At 34.3% G+C, this 18,649-nt stretch overlaps 1 protein-coding gene and 2 long non-coding RNA genes across 3 annotated transcripts; all 3 read left to right on the forward strand.

Moving 5' to 3' along the window:
- Positions 1–2,868: 2,868 nt before the first annotated feature.
- On the forward strand, positions 2,869–4,398 carry LOC130989478 (uncharacterized). Its single transcript, XR_009090627.1, has 2 exons — positions 2,869–3,519; positions 4,117–4,398. It is a non-coding gene; the product is annotated as an uncharacterized LOC130989478 (long non-coding RNA).
- Positions 4,399–6,846: 2,448 nt separating this feature from the next.
- Positions 6,847–11,529, forward strand: LOC130989399 (polygalacturonase At1g48100-like). Its single transcript, XM_057913380.1, has 7 exons — positions 6,847–7,153; positions 7,429–7,560; positions 8,090–8,281; positions 8,910–8,954; positions 9,867–10,074; positions 10,208–10,398; positions 10,972–11,529. The coding sequence occupies exons 1-7, from the start codon at positions 6,893–6,895 to the stop codon at positions 11,359–11,361; spliced, it is 1,419 nt and encodes a 472-aa protein (XP_057769363.1). The 5' UTR covers positions 6,847–6,892; the 3' UTR covers positions 11,362–11,529.
- A 2,466-nt stretch (positions 11,530–13,995) lies between these two features.
- On the forward strand, positions 13,996–16,577 carry LOC130989488 (uncharacterized). The gene is made up of 3 exons (XR_009090639.1): positions 13,996–14,271; positions 15,618–15,693; positions 16,328–16,577. It is a non-coding gene; the product is annotated as an uncharacterized LOC130989488 (long non-coding RNA).
- Positions 16,578–18,649: the final 2,072 nt, after the last annotated feature.

Genomic DNA, 18,649 nt, shown 5'->3' on the forward strand with positions numbered 1-18,649 from the left:
ACACTGCCGCAACCAAGGTACGATAATAGTTTCAAAAATATACATATATGTATTTCAGATGTTATGAAAGTTTTCAAGAAAATGTGCGCCTTATGTTTACGATGCTATGTGAATGCTTTTTGTCGTGTTTGGGACTACCCGAACCCATTACGACTCAATGAATGTATTTCGTGTTTGGGACAACCCGAGCCCTTAACGAATCAATGTATGTATGTATGTATGTATGGTCGAGTTAGATTCCTTGAATCTTTCCGGCATAAGCAAAGTTTTTCATGAAAGGGACATTTAATGTCCATATGACTCAAAATTTCAAAGAAAGCAAATATATGTATGTATGTATGTATGAATGAATGATGAGAAAGTTTTATGTTATCATTTTAGGTTCACTGCCTATATGATTAGAATGATGAGTTCTTTTACAAATCGTTTGAGAACCACCCAATAATGTCTTACGAATGTTAGTCGTGATAGCACCGCTAGAACGACATAGAATGGACCTATATGATACCAAAGATTTATGATTGAAGTACTTAGAAGTAAGTGCTTTAAGTTAGAAGTTGACTTAGAGCTTTATAAGAGATAAGAAGTTGACATGATTGGGGGCGAAGCTTCCATTTGACTGAGTGATTCGTTGTGCTGGGTCTGGCCAGCCCACATGACTAAGATCTCGGTGATTGTCAATTTAGTCATCCCAATGTATAAACTCGTACTATATAGTTGTCCCAATAAGATCTTCTTTGATCACGATAAGCATAGTATGATTAGAATGAGTTCGTTTGTCAACAGTTCTCGAGACATGAGACGTAGCATTCTCACGATTAGAAAATGTGATAAGCATCAAGCTATGTAGCCGCACTGATAGTGAAGTCTAGTATCCCAAACTAGATTACCCAGATATGCAATTTCGAGGACGAAATTTTTATAAGGAGGGAGGGATGTAACACCCCACTTTTTCCTAGCTAAATTTAGAATTTATTTTAAACTTAGATTTAAGATGATTCACGCCGGATTGAGAAAAAGAATTTATTTTTAATTCCAACAAAAATGATTTACAAAAAACTTTGTAAAAGTTAATCATTTAAATTCTTTTGCATTGCATATTTATTTAAATTGAGTATTTAAGTATTTTTAATTAGCAAATCCTGAAAGATTTTTACAGATACAATTCTTTTATGAGATAGTTTTAATTGTCAAATCATCACTCACCTCACTTAGACTCCCATCAAGAGCCATGCTCCTACATTTAGCTTTTTCAACTTTTAGCCACACTTGGCAGTTGGCAGCCACCAACTCCCCTCCAAACTGAACTACACGACAGCAAATCTATTCTTGCTGTTGGTCAAATGGGCTAGCACATAGGCTACTATTCACAGCTCTTGCCAATTTCCATGCATTTACGGCAAATAATCTCATTGTCAAAAGTTGATGCATTGTTTTCAACTATTACTGCCATTGTCTTCAACTATTACGGCTAAGTTTGCCTATAAATTGAGCTTGCAGCAACATTGCATTATTCACCACCTCTCCCACAATTTCACTCACCCCATTCTCGCAAGAAGTAGAAGGTTCACTCTTTATCTCATCAGCCAAAGTCCTCCTTCATCCCACACAACACTCTCTCGCCAAGAAAAAAAACTCAGATTCCATATTTTAGATTCAAGAACCAAGCTTTTACCGAATATTGCATCAAAATCAACCAAGTTCAGACAAGCTCGACCGAAAGTTTTAAGGTTTCATTTTCTTTAAACTTCACTACTTGTTTTTACAATATTCTCTATTATTTTCAGAACACACAAATTTCAGAACACACAAACTTCGGCTGCCCAATCAAGAATCACACCCATACACACATTCATCTACAATAACTGTTATACGAAAACATATATGCATTCATGATCTGTGTACATCTATATATATATATATATATGAAGCCTGATTAAAAGAGGATTCTGGAACTTTTGTTTATGCTTTTAAACAAGACTTGAACTGTCTCAAGAACATGGATTTCACTGAAAAGAAGAAATAGATTTTGAAGCTTTGATTTCTTCCCTGCCTTTGAACTTGCTGTGTCGAGCCGGTTGATGCCGGTGCGTCTGAGTTGGGTCTGTTGGGTGTTGTCACTACTGAGTCGAGTCGAGGGAGATAGAGGGCGCCGGTGGCAGCCCGCCTCATCTGCTGCTGCTGTCGGTGGTGGCGTGGTGGCCGCGACGCCGATGGATGGCGGCGGTTTTCGCTGCTGCTCACCGGAATAGAAGGGGGTAGCATCTGGTCTGGGCTGGGGATTTGTTGAGGTCAGGACGATGGCGGCCTGGGAGTCACCGGTCGGCGGCAGCTTTTGTTGTTGCGTCGCCGGAGTCGGGGAAGAGAGCGGCTTCCGCTGCTCGTTGGCGGAAGTTAGAGAGAGAGGAGGCCGCTGCACGGCGGCTCTGCCCGCTGATGTCGGGCGGTGACCGTGACGGCGGTTGCTGCCGCCGAGAGAGAGGGAGAAGAGGAGGGGCGTCGGGAGAGGGGCGCGGCGTGTGTTGGTTTGTGAGGTGGGGGAAGAGTGAGAGGGAGACTTGAGGTCGAAGGGAAGGAGAGAGGAGGCGGAGCCGCCGGCCTCCGGGGACGGTGCTGCCGTCCGGTGGCGGCGGCGGGAGAGGCAGAGAGCGAGAGAGAGTGAGCGGCTGAGAGGGAGAGAGAGATGTGTTGTGTGCGTGAGAATGAAGGAAGAGAGGGGAAATAGGGTAGAGGTTTGGGCTTGAGGGATTTGGGCCGAGTATTTGGGCCGATTTTTATGAGTGATGGGCTTCGATTTTTAAATAGATTTGGGCTGCGATTTTTAAAAGCTTGGGCCGATTTTTAATTTTATTTAGCTGGGCCGATTTATTTTATTCAGTCTGGGCCATTCATATTTTATTGAGTTGGGCCTCATCTTTTAAATTTATATGGGCTATTATTTATTTAAGCATGAGCTCTATTTCATCTATTTAAATGGCTTCCCTATTTTATTTAATTAGACTATTAATTAGTTTGATTAATTATTTTTAAAGACTTTGGATTGCCTTCAATTAATTAAATTGGGCTTTCTTATTTTTAATTAATTGAACTATTATTAGTTTGATTAATTTATTTAAAGGATAATTTTTATAATAATATTAAATTATTATTAAGTGCATATTTTAAGTAATTACTTATCATATGCTAAGCATGACATGACATTTCATTTGCATCATGAAATAAAAAGTATTTATGATTTAATTGGTTTTATTTATAATTCCAATTATTAAAGAAAGATGAGTAAGAATATTGTTGGTGTTCTTAACTCAAGAGAAATGTTTTCAATTATTTATTCATTAAATTTTGAAAACCCGGCTAAGTGAATCATAGAATATTAAGCACTTCACCATGAATTAAGATTAGCTTCACGAGACCTATTAAGAATAGAATTTCTTGTAGGCTTTGTGACCAGGGGGATTAGCGCTGCTTTCCCAAGACAGGTTTATAAGTGATTACGATCTTCAGGCTTTGCCTAACCAGGTGGGCTTACTTTCCAAATGTATAAAGTATGATTGAGTTATTAAGCTCTAAATGTTTCAATGAAATGCAAATTGTTTATTCTATTAAATGCAAACTGTTTATCCAATAAAATATTTTGTGCACCCTGCTCCGTTTAAGGCTCGCAACAATGAATCGATCGAGGTTCTCTCTTGACCTAACACGTTATTTGAGAATTGTGTACACCTATTAGCTGACCTGGTGGGTTGATCTCCATCGGGCACTAATCATGTATGAGGCGTTATAAGGGTGCTCGACGGGATGTGTTCCGGAGCATTGGGTCCCAAATGGGAGCTTGGCTGGGTTACGCCCTCAGTCCAAGTAAAGCAGGAGTAATGGATCCGTCGGTGGCTAAAAGGTCCGGGATCACAGCGAGTAACGGAAAGGGAGTGTGACATGTGCGCACAAATGAAAGAAATGTTTTAACATGCTTAGAAGTTATTTCATTTTAAAACCTTCTAAGTCATGTCAAGTATAATTGGATAAACTGCTCTTTACGAAAATATAAAATGTTTCAGAAAATGCATGCCCACTAAGTACATTAGTACTTAGCCCAAAAATACTTTCAAATGTTTTCAGGTTGGCTGGCCGGTGCTGACGGGACGGAGCTGAGGCTAGAGTTAAATTCCTATGTTAGACTTCCGCTGTAGCAATTACTCATTTCAGTCTTTTGTTTTTCCAACTTAAGATCTTCATGTTAAATTTCAAATGATATATTTGACCGAGCTTAGATTCTTCACTACTAAATTTATGCCAATGAATGTCGGTTGTCAGAAGCATGAAACAAAACTTATGATCCAAAGGGGCATAGCCCGAGTTTCTATCCTATTTCGGGTTTTAACAAGGTATTTCCCTTGTTTATTTCTATGAATTATTCACACCTCGATTATATTTATTCCTTCAAGAATTGGGATGTGACACCTAATATTCAAAAGTTTGGATAACATAAGTAAGCATTTGAATAAAGCAAGCATCAATAAGAACTCTTACATAACACATCAATAAATAGAAGTATGTCATAGCACTTCAATTAACTAGAATTATTTGAATAAATAAAGCAAGCATGTGAATGCTATCAACAATGTTATTATTGTAATTCACTTTTATTTTAACAAATATTAGTATTTTTTATTTATTTTACTTTAAATCTATTTTATTATTTATTTTTTAGTGTGTGTCTGTGTGTGTATATATATATATATATCGAATATTTTCGAATACTGAAACGAATATCGTGATTTTCGAATCGTATTCGATAACTAAACGAATCACAAAAAGTATTTGTATGAATCATAAAATTTCGTATTCGAATATCAAAAATTCGAATCGAATACCGAATTGAACCAAAATTATTTGATTCATTTACATCCCTACCCGGCCATGCGTAGCCTTGCCCCGCCTCATTTAGTAATATTTTTATCAATAATAAATAAATATTTATGTTAATAATAAATGAAATTATATATATATATATATATATATTTAGAACATAATAAATGGAATTATATAAATGAAATTATATATATAAAGCATGATATAAAATTATAATTTTTTTGAATAATAATTAATATTTTTCTTAAATACAAATGATACTTGAATACGTCACACACTAATACTGATATAGTCTCTCTAAATTTGTTGAAAGCAATAGCTTATAATTAACATGCTAAATAGTAGACATACATGCATGAAATCCACCACCCGTGTCTTATCAACGGAAAATGTTGAATATCAGAATATATATACGAAAATATATCCAACATCATGTGCAACAATCATACCAAATCTTTTATCATTGTCAAAAATTGCTGGCGGATCAAATTCTTTATATTCTACAACAATAAAATACTACATGCATGCACGATTTGGAATTATACTAACTAAAAAAATTCATTTATTAATTCTTTTTTCTTGTGGTGGTATGCCTATATATCAGTATATATATAGTGTTGCATAAATTATTTATAATAATTAAATAATGATATTCAATTAATTGAAAATATTTACACTCCCTCCAATATTTATACCCAAGTAAATTTTCACCCCCTCTAAATAACTATCAACTATAGAATTTGATAACCTAACATTACATATTTTATTCTCCTTTCTCACAAATTTTCGAAGCAAGCTACAATCGTGGTGCTGAATAATTAATGGATCGATCATATGGTCATTTTCTTGCAATCATGAGGTATAATGTTTAGTGAAAAGTTTTTGTGGTTGTCAGGGAGAATATATAAAACATTTTCTACAAGTAATATATACAAAAAGTATACTTCTCTTTACACTGTGACAAAGACAGTTGACGTAATTTAAATACTCTCATAATCTTTCAACCTTAATCATACGTTCTAGATTATCACATGTTAATAGTTGCCTCCATATTTATTTACTACCTTTTATTCATAATTTATTTTATTGTTATAACTAAGCCCTATTTAACTATAGGGTTATTAGCGCCTAAATACACCAATTTTGGGGTAGTTTAATTTTGCACATGAACTTTGAAAGGTGTAAAAAAAATACATGAACTTTAATATTGTAGTAATTTTATCACAAATTCAAATATTAGATATTCAAACTCCATAAAAATCTTACGATTTACGGGTTTAGAGATGTCCTATACGATATCTTTTAGAGATATCCTATACGATATCATTTTTTAAAACGTCAGAATACACGTCGATATTTCGACTTGCCACGCCAGCTTTAATTTGAGCAAAAATTGAATTTGTGACATCGTATATATAGGGCATCTTTAAAAGATATCGTATAAGACATCTCTGAACCAGTAAATCGTAAGATTTTTATGGAGTTCGAATATCGAATATTTGAATTTGTGATAAAATTGCTACAATATTAAAGTTCATGTATTTTTTTTACACCTTTAAAAGTTCATGTGCCAAACCAAACTACCCTAAAGTTGGTGTATTTAGGCGCTAATAACCCTTAATTATATTCCAATTAAATCGACAGTGCCTCAGATATAAATGAAGATAATTGTAGTAAATTTGAGTGAAAATAATACTACTCCTATATATCTTTATAAGATAATGTAGCTAATGGGCTCGATTTAATTTTTTTTTGTCGGGATTATATACAAATCTATTTTTGTAAAGTAATTTGTAAATTTGTAGTTGATTAGTTATCTAACGTACACGAAAGGAAATTGTAAATTGTCAATGTACGTAATAAGAAACCAACAAATTAGCATTGTTTAGCACATGAGCTGCATAGTGATTTTATTTTATTTTATAATCATTTTCACCAACTATAAATACCGATCTGAAATACCTAACAACCAACTAATATTTCACTTCCTCTTACAAACATAAAGACAACATTAATTTTGAGAATGAAGAATCTTACTTTTCTAGTTCTCATCTTGCTTTTGTCGGAAAACTCGATCAACGCTAATGCCAAAAACCACAAGCATCGAAAGCAAGGAAAAGCCGGTCCGCCAACTGCCTCGAAAGGCAGGCCGCTCGTCTATAAAAACGACGACAACGGCGGAGATGTGTTGGATGCTAACGCCACTCCTAGCGTTACCATATCCAACACCTTTAGTGTTCGTAGCTACGGCGCGAAAGGCGACGGCGTTGCCGACGATACAAGTGTAAGTTTGTCTGTTTTCTACTACGGTGGTTCATTTTTCCACTACTCATTATAAGGAGTGGTTCAAATTAGCTCTGGTCTCGATGATACACTATGAATTTGCTATAAAATATTATGACTTAGTTGTAAAAAATTATGAATTCAAAAAAAAAAGAAAAGAAATTGGAACCTCTTGGATTCGAACCCTAAATCATTAATTTATTTATCAAAGTGATGAATCCACCATAAATCTTTAATTATTATCTAAGAACTGAAAATTATTCATATTTTCGACAGGCATTTGAAAAAGCATGGGCTGATGCGTGCAAGGTACAAGGATCTACGGTCCTAATTCCGTCAGGATTTGTGTTTCTTGTGAAGCCTATGGCCTTTTCTGGGCCCAATTGTCAGTCTAACATTGTATTCCAGGTAAATCCGGACTTTTATTTCATCAAATGATTGATTGATGCATGTCACTGCATGTTGTTGAAATCATTCTTTTCTTTTTCTCACATAAATTTGATAAGGATCATATCTTTAATATGAGTTTGGAATACACTCTCCTCTTATAAGATATTTTAAGGAGGTGTTGGTCCAATTATAATATGGTAACAGAGCAGACTCAAGTTCGATAATTAAGGACTTTTATTTGTTCACATTATAGTTGTCAATGAGCCATACATACCAAAACGTGTAGGGGTATGTTGAAGCCACCCTTTATGTATTGTCGACAAGTCATACCAACCTAAACGTGTAGGCGCTTGGGAATGATCATGTCTATAATATATAAGCATAGATATTATAATACCTTTTAAGAAAATGTTGGTTTCAAATTTAATAAATGTCTTGTAAATAAAAAATCAGGCTATTCAGAACACACCCATCTAGTTGCATGCATATATTCAAGTTGATGTGACATTTTGATGTATTAGAACTTGTTTTTGTATATATAAATCAGCTAGATGGAAAAATAATTGCTCCAACAAATTTTGGAGCATGGGGGAAAGGGCTATTACAATGGTTGGATTTCTCCAAGTTGAAAGGAATAGCGATCAAAGGTCAAGGAGTAATCGACGGACGAGGATCAGTATGGTGGAATGATAAAACGACAACGTATCAAACTGATCAGGAAGATGCTTCAGATCTGCAGGTAATAATCTTACGTGAATCTAATCTTTGTACACAGTAAAACTTCTTTAAAATAATACTCAATAAATTAATAAACTCTCTAAATTAACAAATTTATTTGGTCCCCATTTGGGTTAGCTAGTTCAAAAAAATAACAACTTTATAAAATAGTATAATTTTTTGGAGAACCTCTTTATAAATATACAGGTCATGTTAATATTATAAATTAAAGACTCTTAAAATATTATAATTATCAATGTTGTATCTTGTTCAAATATGGATATATTATTGTCTAATCTGTCTTGAAATTGAAATTTGAATGGATTTCATTTCATTCTCAAACCTTTCCAATTTCATTTAAAAATTCTGATGTTGTGTTCTCCAATTAATATAAAAAATTGCAAAGAGTTGTTGTTGCTTTCATTATTTCATATTGCGTAATTGCTTCCGGTGGTATTGAACGACCTTCAACACGATTATTTCTAGTATAAATTTATTTAATTAAACATGCATGAAATTTCTATAAATTAATATAATATCTCTCTAAGTTAATAAAATTTCTAGGTTGTAAGGTTATTAATTTATTGAAGTTTTCCCGTAAAATGTGTATATGTTTATATTTTAAATATTAAAATCATTTATCATGGCAGGGAGAGGGTGAGGACAAAGCAGGAATGCCTAGCACCAAACCAACGGTGAGTACAAATACTTTTTCTCAATCAATCACACAAATATATGCACAACGTAGAGAGAAACATAATAGTACCATTATTTAAAATAGAATGCATTACACACATGATCGAAAATAGGAAATTAGTGTGCAAGTTAAAATAAAATTTCTTACAACATGAATCCCGAAAGAAAAATAAAAAAAGACAACATATTATATATTATAAGAATAGAAAATGAAAGATATTAGTTGGGGTGCTGAAACTCCTATCAGTACCCTCTAAATCTAAATTTGTCACGGATCACAGGTAATCACACATTTTCATGTGGGTGCTACTATTATATAAAATTAGCTTGTAATTAGTTGAAATTTGATGAATAATTACTTTAATTGTGTTTATAGTTACAATAAATGAAATAATCTTATATCAGAGTTATATATTTGAATTTGATATGTAAAAAGGCGATTTTATTACTTGTTCTCATAAAAAAAAAATTAGTAATATGTGTGCACTACTCATACATATATAGTTCACTCGTTTTAATAGAGACTCGAACAATTACATAATAAATTTCTGTAAAGAGATGTAGAATTGCAGACAAATAAAACAAAAATCTATCATTAATCCATGTAGGACCATGAATCAATAAGAGAGCAAGAATTTCAAATCGTATTATATAATGATGGATTTTTTAGAAACGAATAATACATAAGGTAACTGCTACACCAAATGCAGAGACGGAGCCATATCCCGAGCTCAATTCGGCGATCGTTCTAATTTTTTAAATTAAATTTAAATTTATTATATATATATAATTATAATTTCATCCGCGTACATTTTTAAAATTCTAATTCTGTCCCTAATCAAATGGAATCTCAAGCATGACACACAACGCGGCAAAAATGACTAATGCCAATCCTTGTTTTTCTCTTCCAGGCACTTAGATTTTACGGAAGCACAGACGTAACAGTTACGGGCATAACGATCCAAAACAGTCCGCAGACACATTTAAAATTTGACGACTGTGTTGGAGTTCAAGTTTCTGGCATTAGCATTTCGTCCCCTGCCAATAGCCCAAATACTGATGGAATCCATCTCCAAAACTCCCAAGATGTGATTATTCATACTACCAATCTTGCTTGTGGTAATATACATATTGCAAAATGGAAATTGCTACTTCACACCTTAAAACATGAGTCATTGCATATCCATCAATTTACCAAATTACAAATTTCGTGTATTAACTTATAATTTTATATATTTTCATTATTTTGTAGGAGATGATTGCATTTCAATACAAACAGGATGCAACGGGATATATGTACACAACGTGAATTGTGGGCCCGGTCACGGTATAAGCATAGGAGGATTAGGGAAAGATGGAACTAAAGCATGTGTTTCGAATATCACGGTCCGCGATTCAACAATTAAGAACACCATGAACGGCGTCAGAATTAAAACTTGGCAGGTAGAATTCATGATCGACTTTATAAATATGGGTAACATCAGGGGCAGAGCTAGGATTCCAAATAAGAGCGGACAAAATTATATTTTTGTATTTATTAACAAGTTTGAACGCGCGAAATAACAACTTTATATATAGAAGGTCGAAAAAAATACAAAATACATTACAACCTTAATGTAATAACTAAAAAGTTGCCCAAACGAATGCCAAGTTGAGCCCGGGGCTTGGCTCTATCTCTGGGTATCATATACTCCCCCCCTCCCACTAAATATGGCTCATTTTTTTTCGGCACTGAGATTAAGGAGAATGTGTAAATTAGATAAAAGTGGTAGGGTCCACAATTTTTCAAGAGTTAAATATTGTCTTTTATGGAAAGCCATCTTTAGTGGAACAACTCAAAATGGAAAACAAGCCAACTTTAATAGGACAAATGAAGTATATGATTTTAAGATGGTGGTTGTATTTTTTCATATTTTATCAATCCAACTTAGCTATCATCTAAAGTGAACACTCTTTATCGTTCTCATGTAGATGTGTCGTGGTTTATATATTAAAATTACATTCTTTACCTTACAGGGTGGATCAGGGTCAGTGCAAGGAGTAATGTTTTCGAATATACAAGTTTCCGAAGTGGAGAATCCAATCCTAATCGACCAATACTATTGCGACGGACACAGATGTGCAAACAAGACCTCAAACGTTGCTATTTCTAGTGTGAGTTATCAATCTATAAAGGGAACTTATGTTACTAATCCCATTCGACTCGCATGTAGCGAGTCGACACCGTGCTCCGGGATAACTTTATCCACCATAATCCTACATCCGTCGCTGAATGCCAAGAATGATAGTCCCTTCTGTTGGGAGGCTTTCGGAGAAATCCAAACAGCTACGACTCCCACTGTTACTTGTTTGCGCAATGGAGGTCCATCCCATAAGCAACCAAGTAATAGTGGTGGCTCTTGTTGATTAAACTCCTATTTTCCTCAATTAATAGTTGGGATACATAAACGTAGTTTGAGATTCCATAGTCGATTGATTTGATATCCTTATAAAAGTAGAATATATTATATAAACAAGTTATGATCATATTTACATTAGAGATGAGATGTGTTATGAGAATTAATTACCGACAAACTCTTTAGTGCGCTCGGCATCATAGTGTGCGCAGATGTGTTGTGGAATTGCTTGAGAAACGAAGAACAGCAAATGAAAGACAAGAAAATAAATGAGAACATCAATTTATGTGGTTCGATCTTTCGATCTACGTCAACGGAAGAGAGATAAAGATTTTACTACTAATCTCAAGCACAAGTTACATAGTACAATGAACAGGACAGAAGGAGAAGAAGCTAACTAAACACTCAAGATTTACAGCTTTCCACTCAACACTTCTATCTCTAATCTAACTGCGATTTCACTGTTTCATTAACCCAAAATGAAGATGATAACGAAGCTTAAGTAATGGAGAAAATAATAGTTGCAAATACACTGAACCTAGACACTATAATATGCAGCTGGAATAACAGAATGTAGACAGCTCTTGAATAGGGATGGCAATCGGGTACAACGGGTACGGATAGTGACTATCCATACCTATACCCACGAACTAAATGGATAGTGGTTTTTACCCACGAAACTATCCATGGATATCAAATAGTATCCAAACCCGCTACCCGTCGGGTATTCACGAACCCGCTATCCGACGGGTATCGGTCACCCGCTATTCACCGGATACCCACTATCCGCCGGATACCCGCCACCTACTATCCGCCGGATACTCACGAAACAAAATCTAAATATAAATTTACAACGAATTTAATAGAAAAAAAAAATCAACATAAATAACATAGTTCAATTTCATATGTTGAAATCCACAAAGAACAATGTTTAAATTCAAATTCATCAACTAAAATATAAAATCCAACAAAATTCTATAATTGCTCAACAAAATTCAAATTTAAATTAGACTATTAGAATTTGGGCCTTAGTTCAGTTTCTGTTTGGACATATTTTAAGATATAATATGCTAGCTCATAATCTCAAAATATATATTCAAAGCCCATATTTTATGGAATTTTTTGTGGATATTTGACGGGTAATTGGCGGGTATTTTTCGCGGGTAAACGGGTTTCGCGGGTATGAATAGTAAGTATCAAAATCCATACCCACGAACTAAATGGATAGTGAATTGCAACCACGAAACTATCCGTGGATATCAAATGGTATCCAAACCCACCCTAATAGGTTCGGGTTTTCGCGGATATCCGTTACCCACGGGTAGATTGCCATCCCTACTCTTGAATGAGCCGTTTGATAAAACCAACTCTCTGAAGAATTTGCTGAGCTATCCTTATGAGTTACTAAATTGCCGAATAGTCCCTCGAGTAACAAACTTACCTAATTTTATGCAGCCACACTTAACTCTACAGATATAATACATATACCGTACTAGTTGTATTGTATATCGAGAAGATGTGATTATTTGAGTGAATATATATGCTAGCCCTGACTATTCCTATATATATGGTGAATATGAATATAATCACTTCAAATAATGTGTGTTGTCCTTTTTTTTAACCCATTCATTCTTTAATATATTTAATAATTAAATTAGTTTTATTGTGGAATTCATGTTCGCGCCTATCAAACGCGGAACCAGATATATCGTTTGGTACGTGGTATGAGATAAGATGTGATAAATTTGATTGGATGTCTATATATCATATTAATATCATGTTTGGTAGAATATATTAAAATATTTATAAAATATAATATATACTCTCTTCGTCTCATTAATTTTGTTCTATTTTTCTTTTTGGGTATTTTCAATAATATTGTCCTATTTCTATTTTTAGTAATGATTTTACGTTACAAATAATGTGGCCCCATACCTTTACATACTTTTATTACGCTAATTTAACTATCCTTATTAATTATGCTCAAAAGAAATGAAACAAGCTTATTAGGACAGAGGGAGTATGTTATTTAGTGTGATGTATTAAGATTATATAAAGTTAATAATAGTTATAATTAAGATTTGTATTACGTATGTGTTTCATTTTTTTTGATAAATTAATAGTATTAAATAAATAAATTTAAAGGTTGCGCCACAGAGGATTCGAACCCAAGACCTTTGGTCTTAGGCAATAACCCCTTACCGCTTGACCAACACACGTACACAGGCCGTGTGTTTCATATTATTTCTTACCAAATAAGATATTGAGGCCGTGTGTTTCATATTATTTCTTACCAAATAAGATATTAAGGTGTTATGGATATATTTTTGTAATACCCGTTTCCTCGAGCTAAGTTTAGAATAATTTTGAACTTAGATTTAAGATGATTCATGCCGGATTGAGAAAAAAAGAATTTATTTTAATTCCAACAAAAATGATTTACAAAAATATTTGTAAATTTAGTTATTAAATTTATATGCATTGCATATTTATTTAATTTAGCATTCAAACATTTTCACGAGCTTTTAATTAGCAAATCCTGAGGAATTATTACAGTTCCAATAATTCAATCATGAGGATTTTAAATGTCAAATCCTCACTTACACTCATCTCTCCCATCAGCCACCCTACACCATCTCTCCCATCAGCCACCCTACACCTATTCAAGCAGCCCAAAATTCAGGCTTGTTGCCATGCTTGGCAAGACAATAAAATGCCCCAAACTTATCTGTCAATTTAACTACTCCCAATTCAATCAAGACCTTTCCTTCACCACCCCACACAACTGAAATAGAGAGCAACCATTCCCCTCACTAATCCAACAGCAACACACCTCAAATTTCAGCAAACTCAAATAAAAAATTCTTGAAGATCACACGAAGCTTTCAGCTTGAGGGCTTTCCCCACTAAACATTCAAAGGTTTCATCTTTTAATTCCTGCTTATTTTCATTTCACAGTTTGATTAAGAAACTCACTTCATTTTGTATAAAGATCTTCACTGCAAGTAAGAATCACACACATACTTTCATCTCATCATTTCGGTGCATATGCATACACTGTCATACATATATACAATGCATGACTGTTGTTAAAAGAAAAGAAGAGTAGAAAATGTTTTGAAGCATGTTGATAAAATGGAGTCTTGAGCCTTGTTGTGCTTGTTGAGTCGGGTTGCTGCCCCTGTTTTGGTACAAGGGTCGAGACCTTTGCAGTATTGTGTTTCTGCTGGGTTGAGTCAGTGGAGGGAAGGAGAGAGTCGACGGCGGCAGCCATGGCTGCTGTCGCCGGAAGTTCTTTTTGAGGGAGTTCAGGCGGCGGCGGTGGTCTTCACCGTTGTCAAGGAGGGACGACTGTGGTCTGCGGCGGTGGCTCCCCTGCTGCTGGCACGCCGTCTGTGAGTCGGGGGAGAAATAGGGGAGGACAGAGGGAGGCCAGGGCGCGGCGGCCCTGCCGCTGTCGCTCGGCCACGGACGGAAGGAGAGAAGAGGGGAGGCGGAGGGCGACTGGATTGGGGTGGCTAGGGTTCAGGCGCTGCAGCAGCTCGTCGCTGTTGTCGTCGCCGGAAGGGAGGTGAATAGAGGGACTAGGATTTCGATGGTGATGGTGAGGATGACCGGGGCGGCGCTCGTCGCCGGGCACAAGGAGTAGCAGCGGCCGTGAGTTCGAGCAGTTGAGAGAGAGACGAGCAGTTGAGTTGGGTGAGTGCGTGACTGATGGAGAGGAAGGGAAATAGGAATTGGGTGTTGGGCTAGGGTTGGGCTTTTGTGTTGGGCCGTTTTTTTGTTTAATTTTTCAGTTGGGCTGATTGGTTTATTTTCAGTTGGGCCCTTATTTAAATATCCTTTGGGTCAGTTTTATTTTAAAACTTTGGGCTGTCTTGATTAATTAAATTAATTGGGCTGCCCTATTTTAAATTAATTGAACTATTAATTATTTTAATTAATTTATTCAAAGACTAGTTTTCATAATAATATTAAATTATTATTATGTGCATATTTTAAGTAATTACTTATTATATGCTAAGCATGACATGAAATTGCATTTATACTTGCAATAAAAGTATTTAATTGGTTTTAATTATAATTCCAATTACAAAAGAAAGTCGAGTAAGAATATTGTTGGTGTTCTTAATTCAAGAATTTTAGTTTTCAATTATTTATTCATTAAATTTTGAAAACCCGACTAAGTGAATCATAGAATATTAAGCACTTCACCGTGACTTGAGTTTAGATTTAAGAGACCTATTGAGAATAGATTTCTTGTAGGCTTTGAGCGTCAGGAGGATTAGCACTGCTATTCCGATTCAGAGATAACGTTAAACGACAAGCATTGCCTATACAGGTGGGCTTATTTTCCAAATGTATGATTAAGCTAATGAGCTTAAATGTTTCATGAAATACAAATTGTTTATCTAATAAATATTTTTGTGCACTCTACCATGTTTAAGGCTCGTACAGTTAATCAATTGAGGTTCTCTTATGACCTAATACGTTGTTTGAGAATTGTGTACACTTGTTAGCTGACTCGGTGGGTTGATCTCCATCGGGCACTAACCAGAGGCGTTATAAGGGTGCTCGGTTGGATGTGTTCCGGAGCATGAGAAATATGAGGCCTGCCTAGGTAGCATCCCGAGGTCAAAGTAAACTTGTCTGGGTTACGCCCTCAGTTCAAGTAAGCGGGAGACAGAGATCCGTCGGTGGCTAAAAGGTCCGGGATCACAGCGAGTAACAGAATAGAGTGTGACAACTGCGCGCAATCAAATATATATATATATATATATATATATATATATATATATATATATATATATATAAAATGTTTTAACATGCATAGAAGTTATTTCTCTTTAAAACCTTCTATGTCATGTCAGTAAGATTGGATAAACTGCTCTTATAAGATTGTGAAATGTTTCAAAAGTTGCAGCCCACTAAGTACATTAGTACTTAGCCCAAAAATATTTTCAAATATTTTTCAGGTTAATGACTGGTGATGACGGGGCAGAGCTGAGGCTAGAGTTCAACTCCTTATTTTGACTTCCGCTGTAGAACTAGCCAGTATCTGTCTTTTGTTCTTTAACTTAAGACCTATTATGTTGTGACTCTAAACAATATCTTTTGTTGAGCCTAGACCATTGACTCTCAAGTATTTCGATCAGTGAATGTTGGTTATCTGAAGCATGACACTAAACTTGTGATCCTGAAGTTATTATGTTGTTGAAGGATTTGTATCACTTGAATACCTGTCTTTCTTCACCCAAAGGGGCTAAGCCCGAGTGTTATCCCTTTTATTCGGATTTCACAAGGTTTTGCCCTTGTTCATTTTAAATGATGAGTCGTACCCCAGTTATAGTTATTGTTTCAAGAATTGGGGTGTGACAATTTTAGGGTTATTAGCGCCCAAATACACTAACTTTGGCGGTAGTTTGGTTTTGCACATAAACTTTGAAAGGTGTAAAAAAAATACATGAACTTTAATGTTATAGAAATTTTATCACAAATTCAAATATTAGATATTCTAACTCCATAAAAATATTACAATTTACAGATTTAGAGATGTCTTATACGATATCGTTTAGAGATGTCTTATACAATATCACAAATTCAATTTTTGCTCAAATTAAAGCTGAAGCGGCAAGTCGAAATATCGACGCGGGTATTCATCGGGCGTTTTAAAAATGACATCGTATAGGACATCATTAAAAGATATCGTATAAGACATCTCTAAACCCGTAAATCGTAAGATTTTTATAGAGTTCGAATATCTAATATTTGAACTTGTGATAAAATTGTTACAACATTAAAGTTCATATATTTTTTTTACACCTTTCAAAGTTCATGTGCAAAACCAAATTACCTCCAAAGTTGGTGCATTTAGGGACCAATAACCCTATATTCTATTAAGGTGTTATAGATATATCGTAAGGGTGGACGAGCATGGGCGACGGCCCATGGCCCCAAAAATTTAAGGGCCCAATTTTTTTAATATATTCCATTAATTATAGACTTTATATATACTAAAAAAATATTAGACAACATAATTTATTGTCAAATTTATATTATATTACAAAGTCAAAATTCAATTTGAAATCAATTTCAAATTAATTTGATAGTAATTTGTAATTATAACAATAAATGAGGGCAATTTAGATATTTAAAGATAATGAACCTTTTCAACCATTTATTTCATCTAATTCTAACAAATTTTCCTAAATTCTAGATTTTTTTGTACTTTTCCCTTTTCTTTTTTCTTCTCTTTTTTTTTCCTTTTGTTTTTCCTAAAAATCACGCACTTTGATTAATACTCCCTCCGTCCCATTGATCTTGTACTGTTTTTCTTTTTGAGTTGTTTCATTGATCTTGTCATGTTTCTATATTTGGTAATGATTTTACACTACAAACAATATGACCCCACATCTTTACACACTTTTACTACACCAATTATACTCTCTTTAATAACTGTGCCCAAAAGAAATGGCAGAAGCCTAATGGGACGGAGGGAGTAATAAAATATTCAATATGCATATCAAATTAAAAATCGAGACATAAGCTTTATGAGTAAGTAAATTCATATAATCATATATTACGTGCAATTGAAAATGTATTTGAGATCATCAATGTCCCAAGGAGATTGACTGATTTGGCAATATTATGTATAGAAAAAAAGATTTTAGATAACATAGATTTGAACGATATCGTAGATGATTTTGTAAGTAAAAATGGCAGACAAAGTCACTTTTTTTATAAGTAATGAATATTTTTTATTTTTCAATGTACTGCGTACGATAATATATTGGGGCTCATTTTTATAATTTCACACATGGCCTCATTTTTGTGAAGAACAACCATAATTATACACTCTAATCACCCGTACCAAAAGAGCACTATACATAAAAAAATTCGTTATGCCTCAAATTTCTTGCTAGTCTTATGTATTTTTAATTATTTACAACTTGATTGTATATTTAGATTTTTTTTTTTTTTTGGTTAATGAGAGAATTCGCAGCCATGCTCACAACTACAGAAAACACTATGTTGCGATTTAATATGTACTTTTGAATTTGAAATGTTTTTCTAATAACTAAAAGTAATTTATTGGGGAAAAAAAATCTGGACACATAAATTTTTATCATCCGAAAATAATATCTATTTCATTTTCGAAAAATAAATAAATTAGTTTATGGTGTTTTTTTCAAACAATTACTTTATCATGTTACAAATTCTAATTTGTATTTATGATGATGTAATTAACGATATATTTGACCGCTTATCGAAGTCACATATGGTATACGTTTCTGCCA

The sequence above is a fragment of the Salvia miltiorrhiza genome, chromosome 6 (assembly GCF_028751815.1).
Source record: "Salvia miltiorrhiza cultivar Shanhuang (shh) chromosome 6, IMPLAD_Smil_shh, whole genome shotgun sequence".
NCBI lineage: Eukaryota > Viridiplantae > Streptophyta > Magnoliopsida > Lamiales > Lamiaceae > Salvia > Salvia miltiorrhiza.

Bases quoted from the DNA above. Each gene is read 5' to 3' on its own strand.
- LOC130989399 (XM_057913380.1), top strand. From the start codon at position 6,893: ATGAAGAATCTTACTTTTCTAGTTCTCATCTTGCTTTTGTCGGAAAAC. The intron at 7,154-7,428 runs GTAAGTTTGTCT...TATTTTCGACAG, and splicing joins GCGTTGCCGACGATACAAGT to GCATTTGAAAAAGCATGGGC. The intron at 7,561-8,089 runs GTAAATCCGGAC...TATATAAATCAG, and splicing joins AGTCTAACATTGTATTCCAG to CTAGATGGAAAAATAATTGC.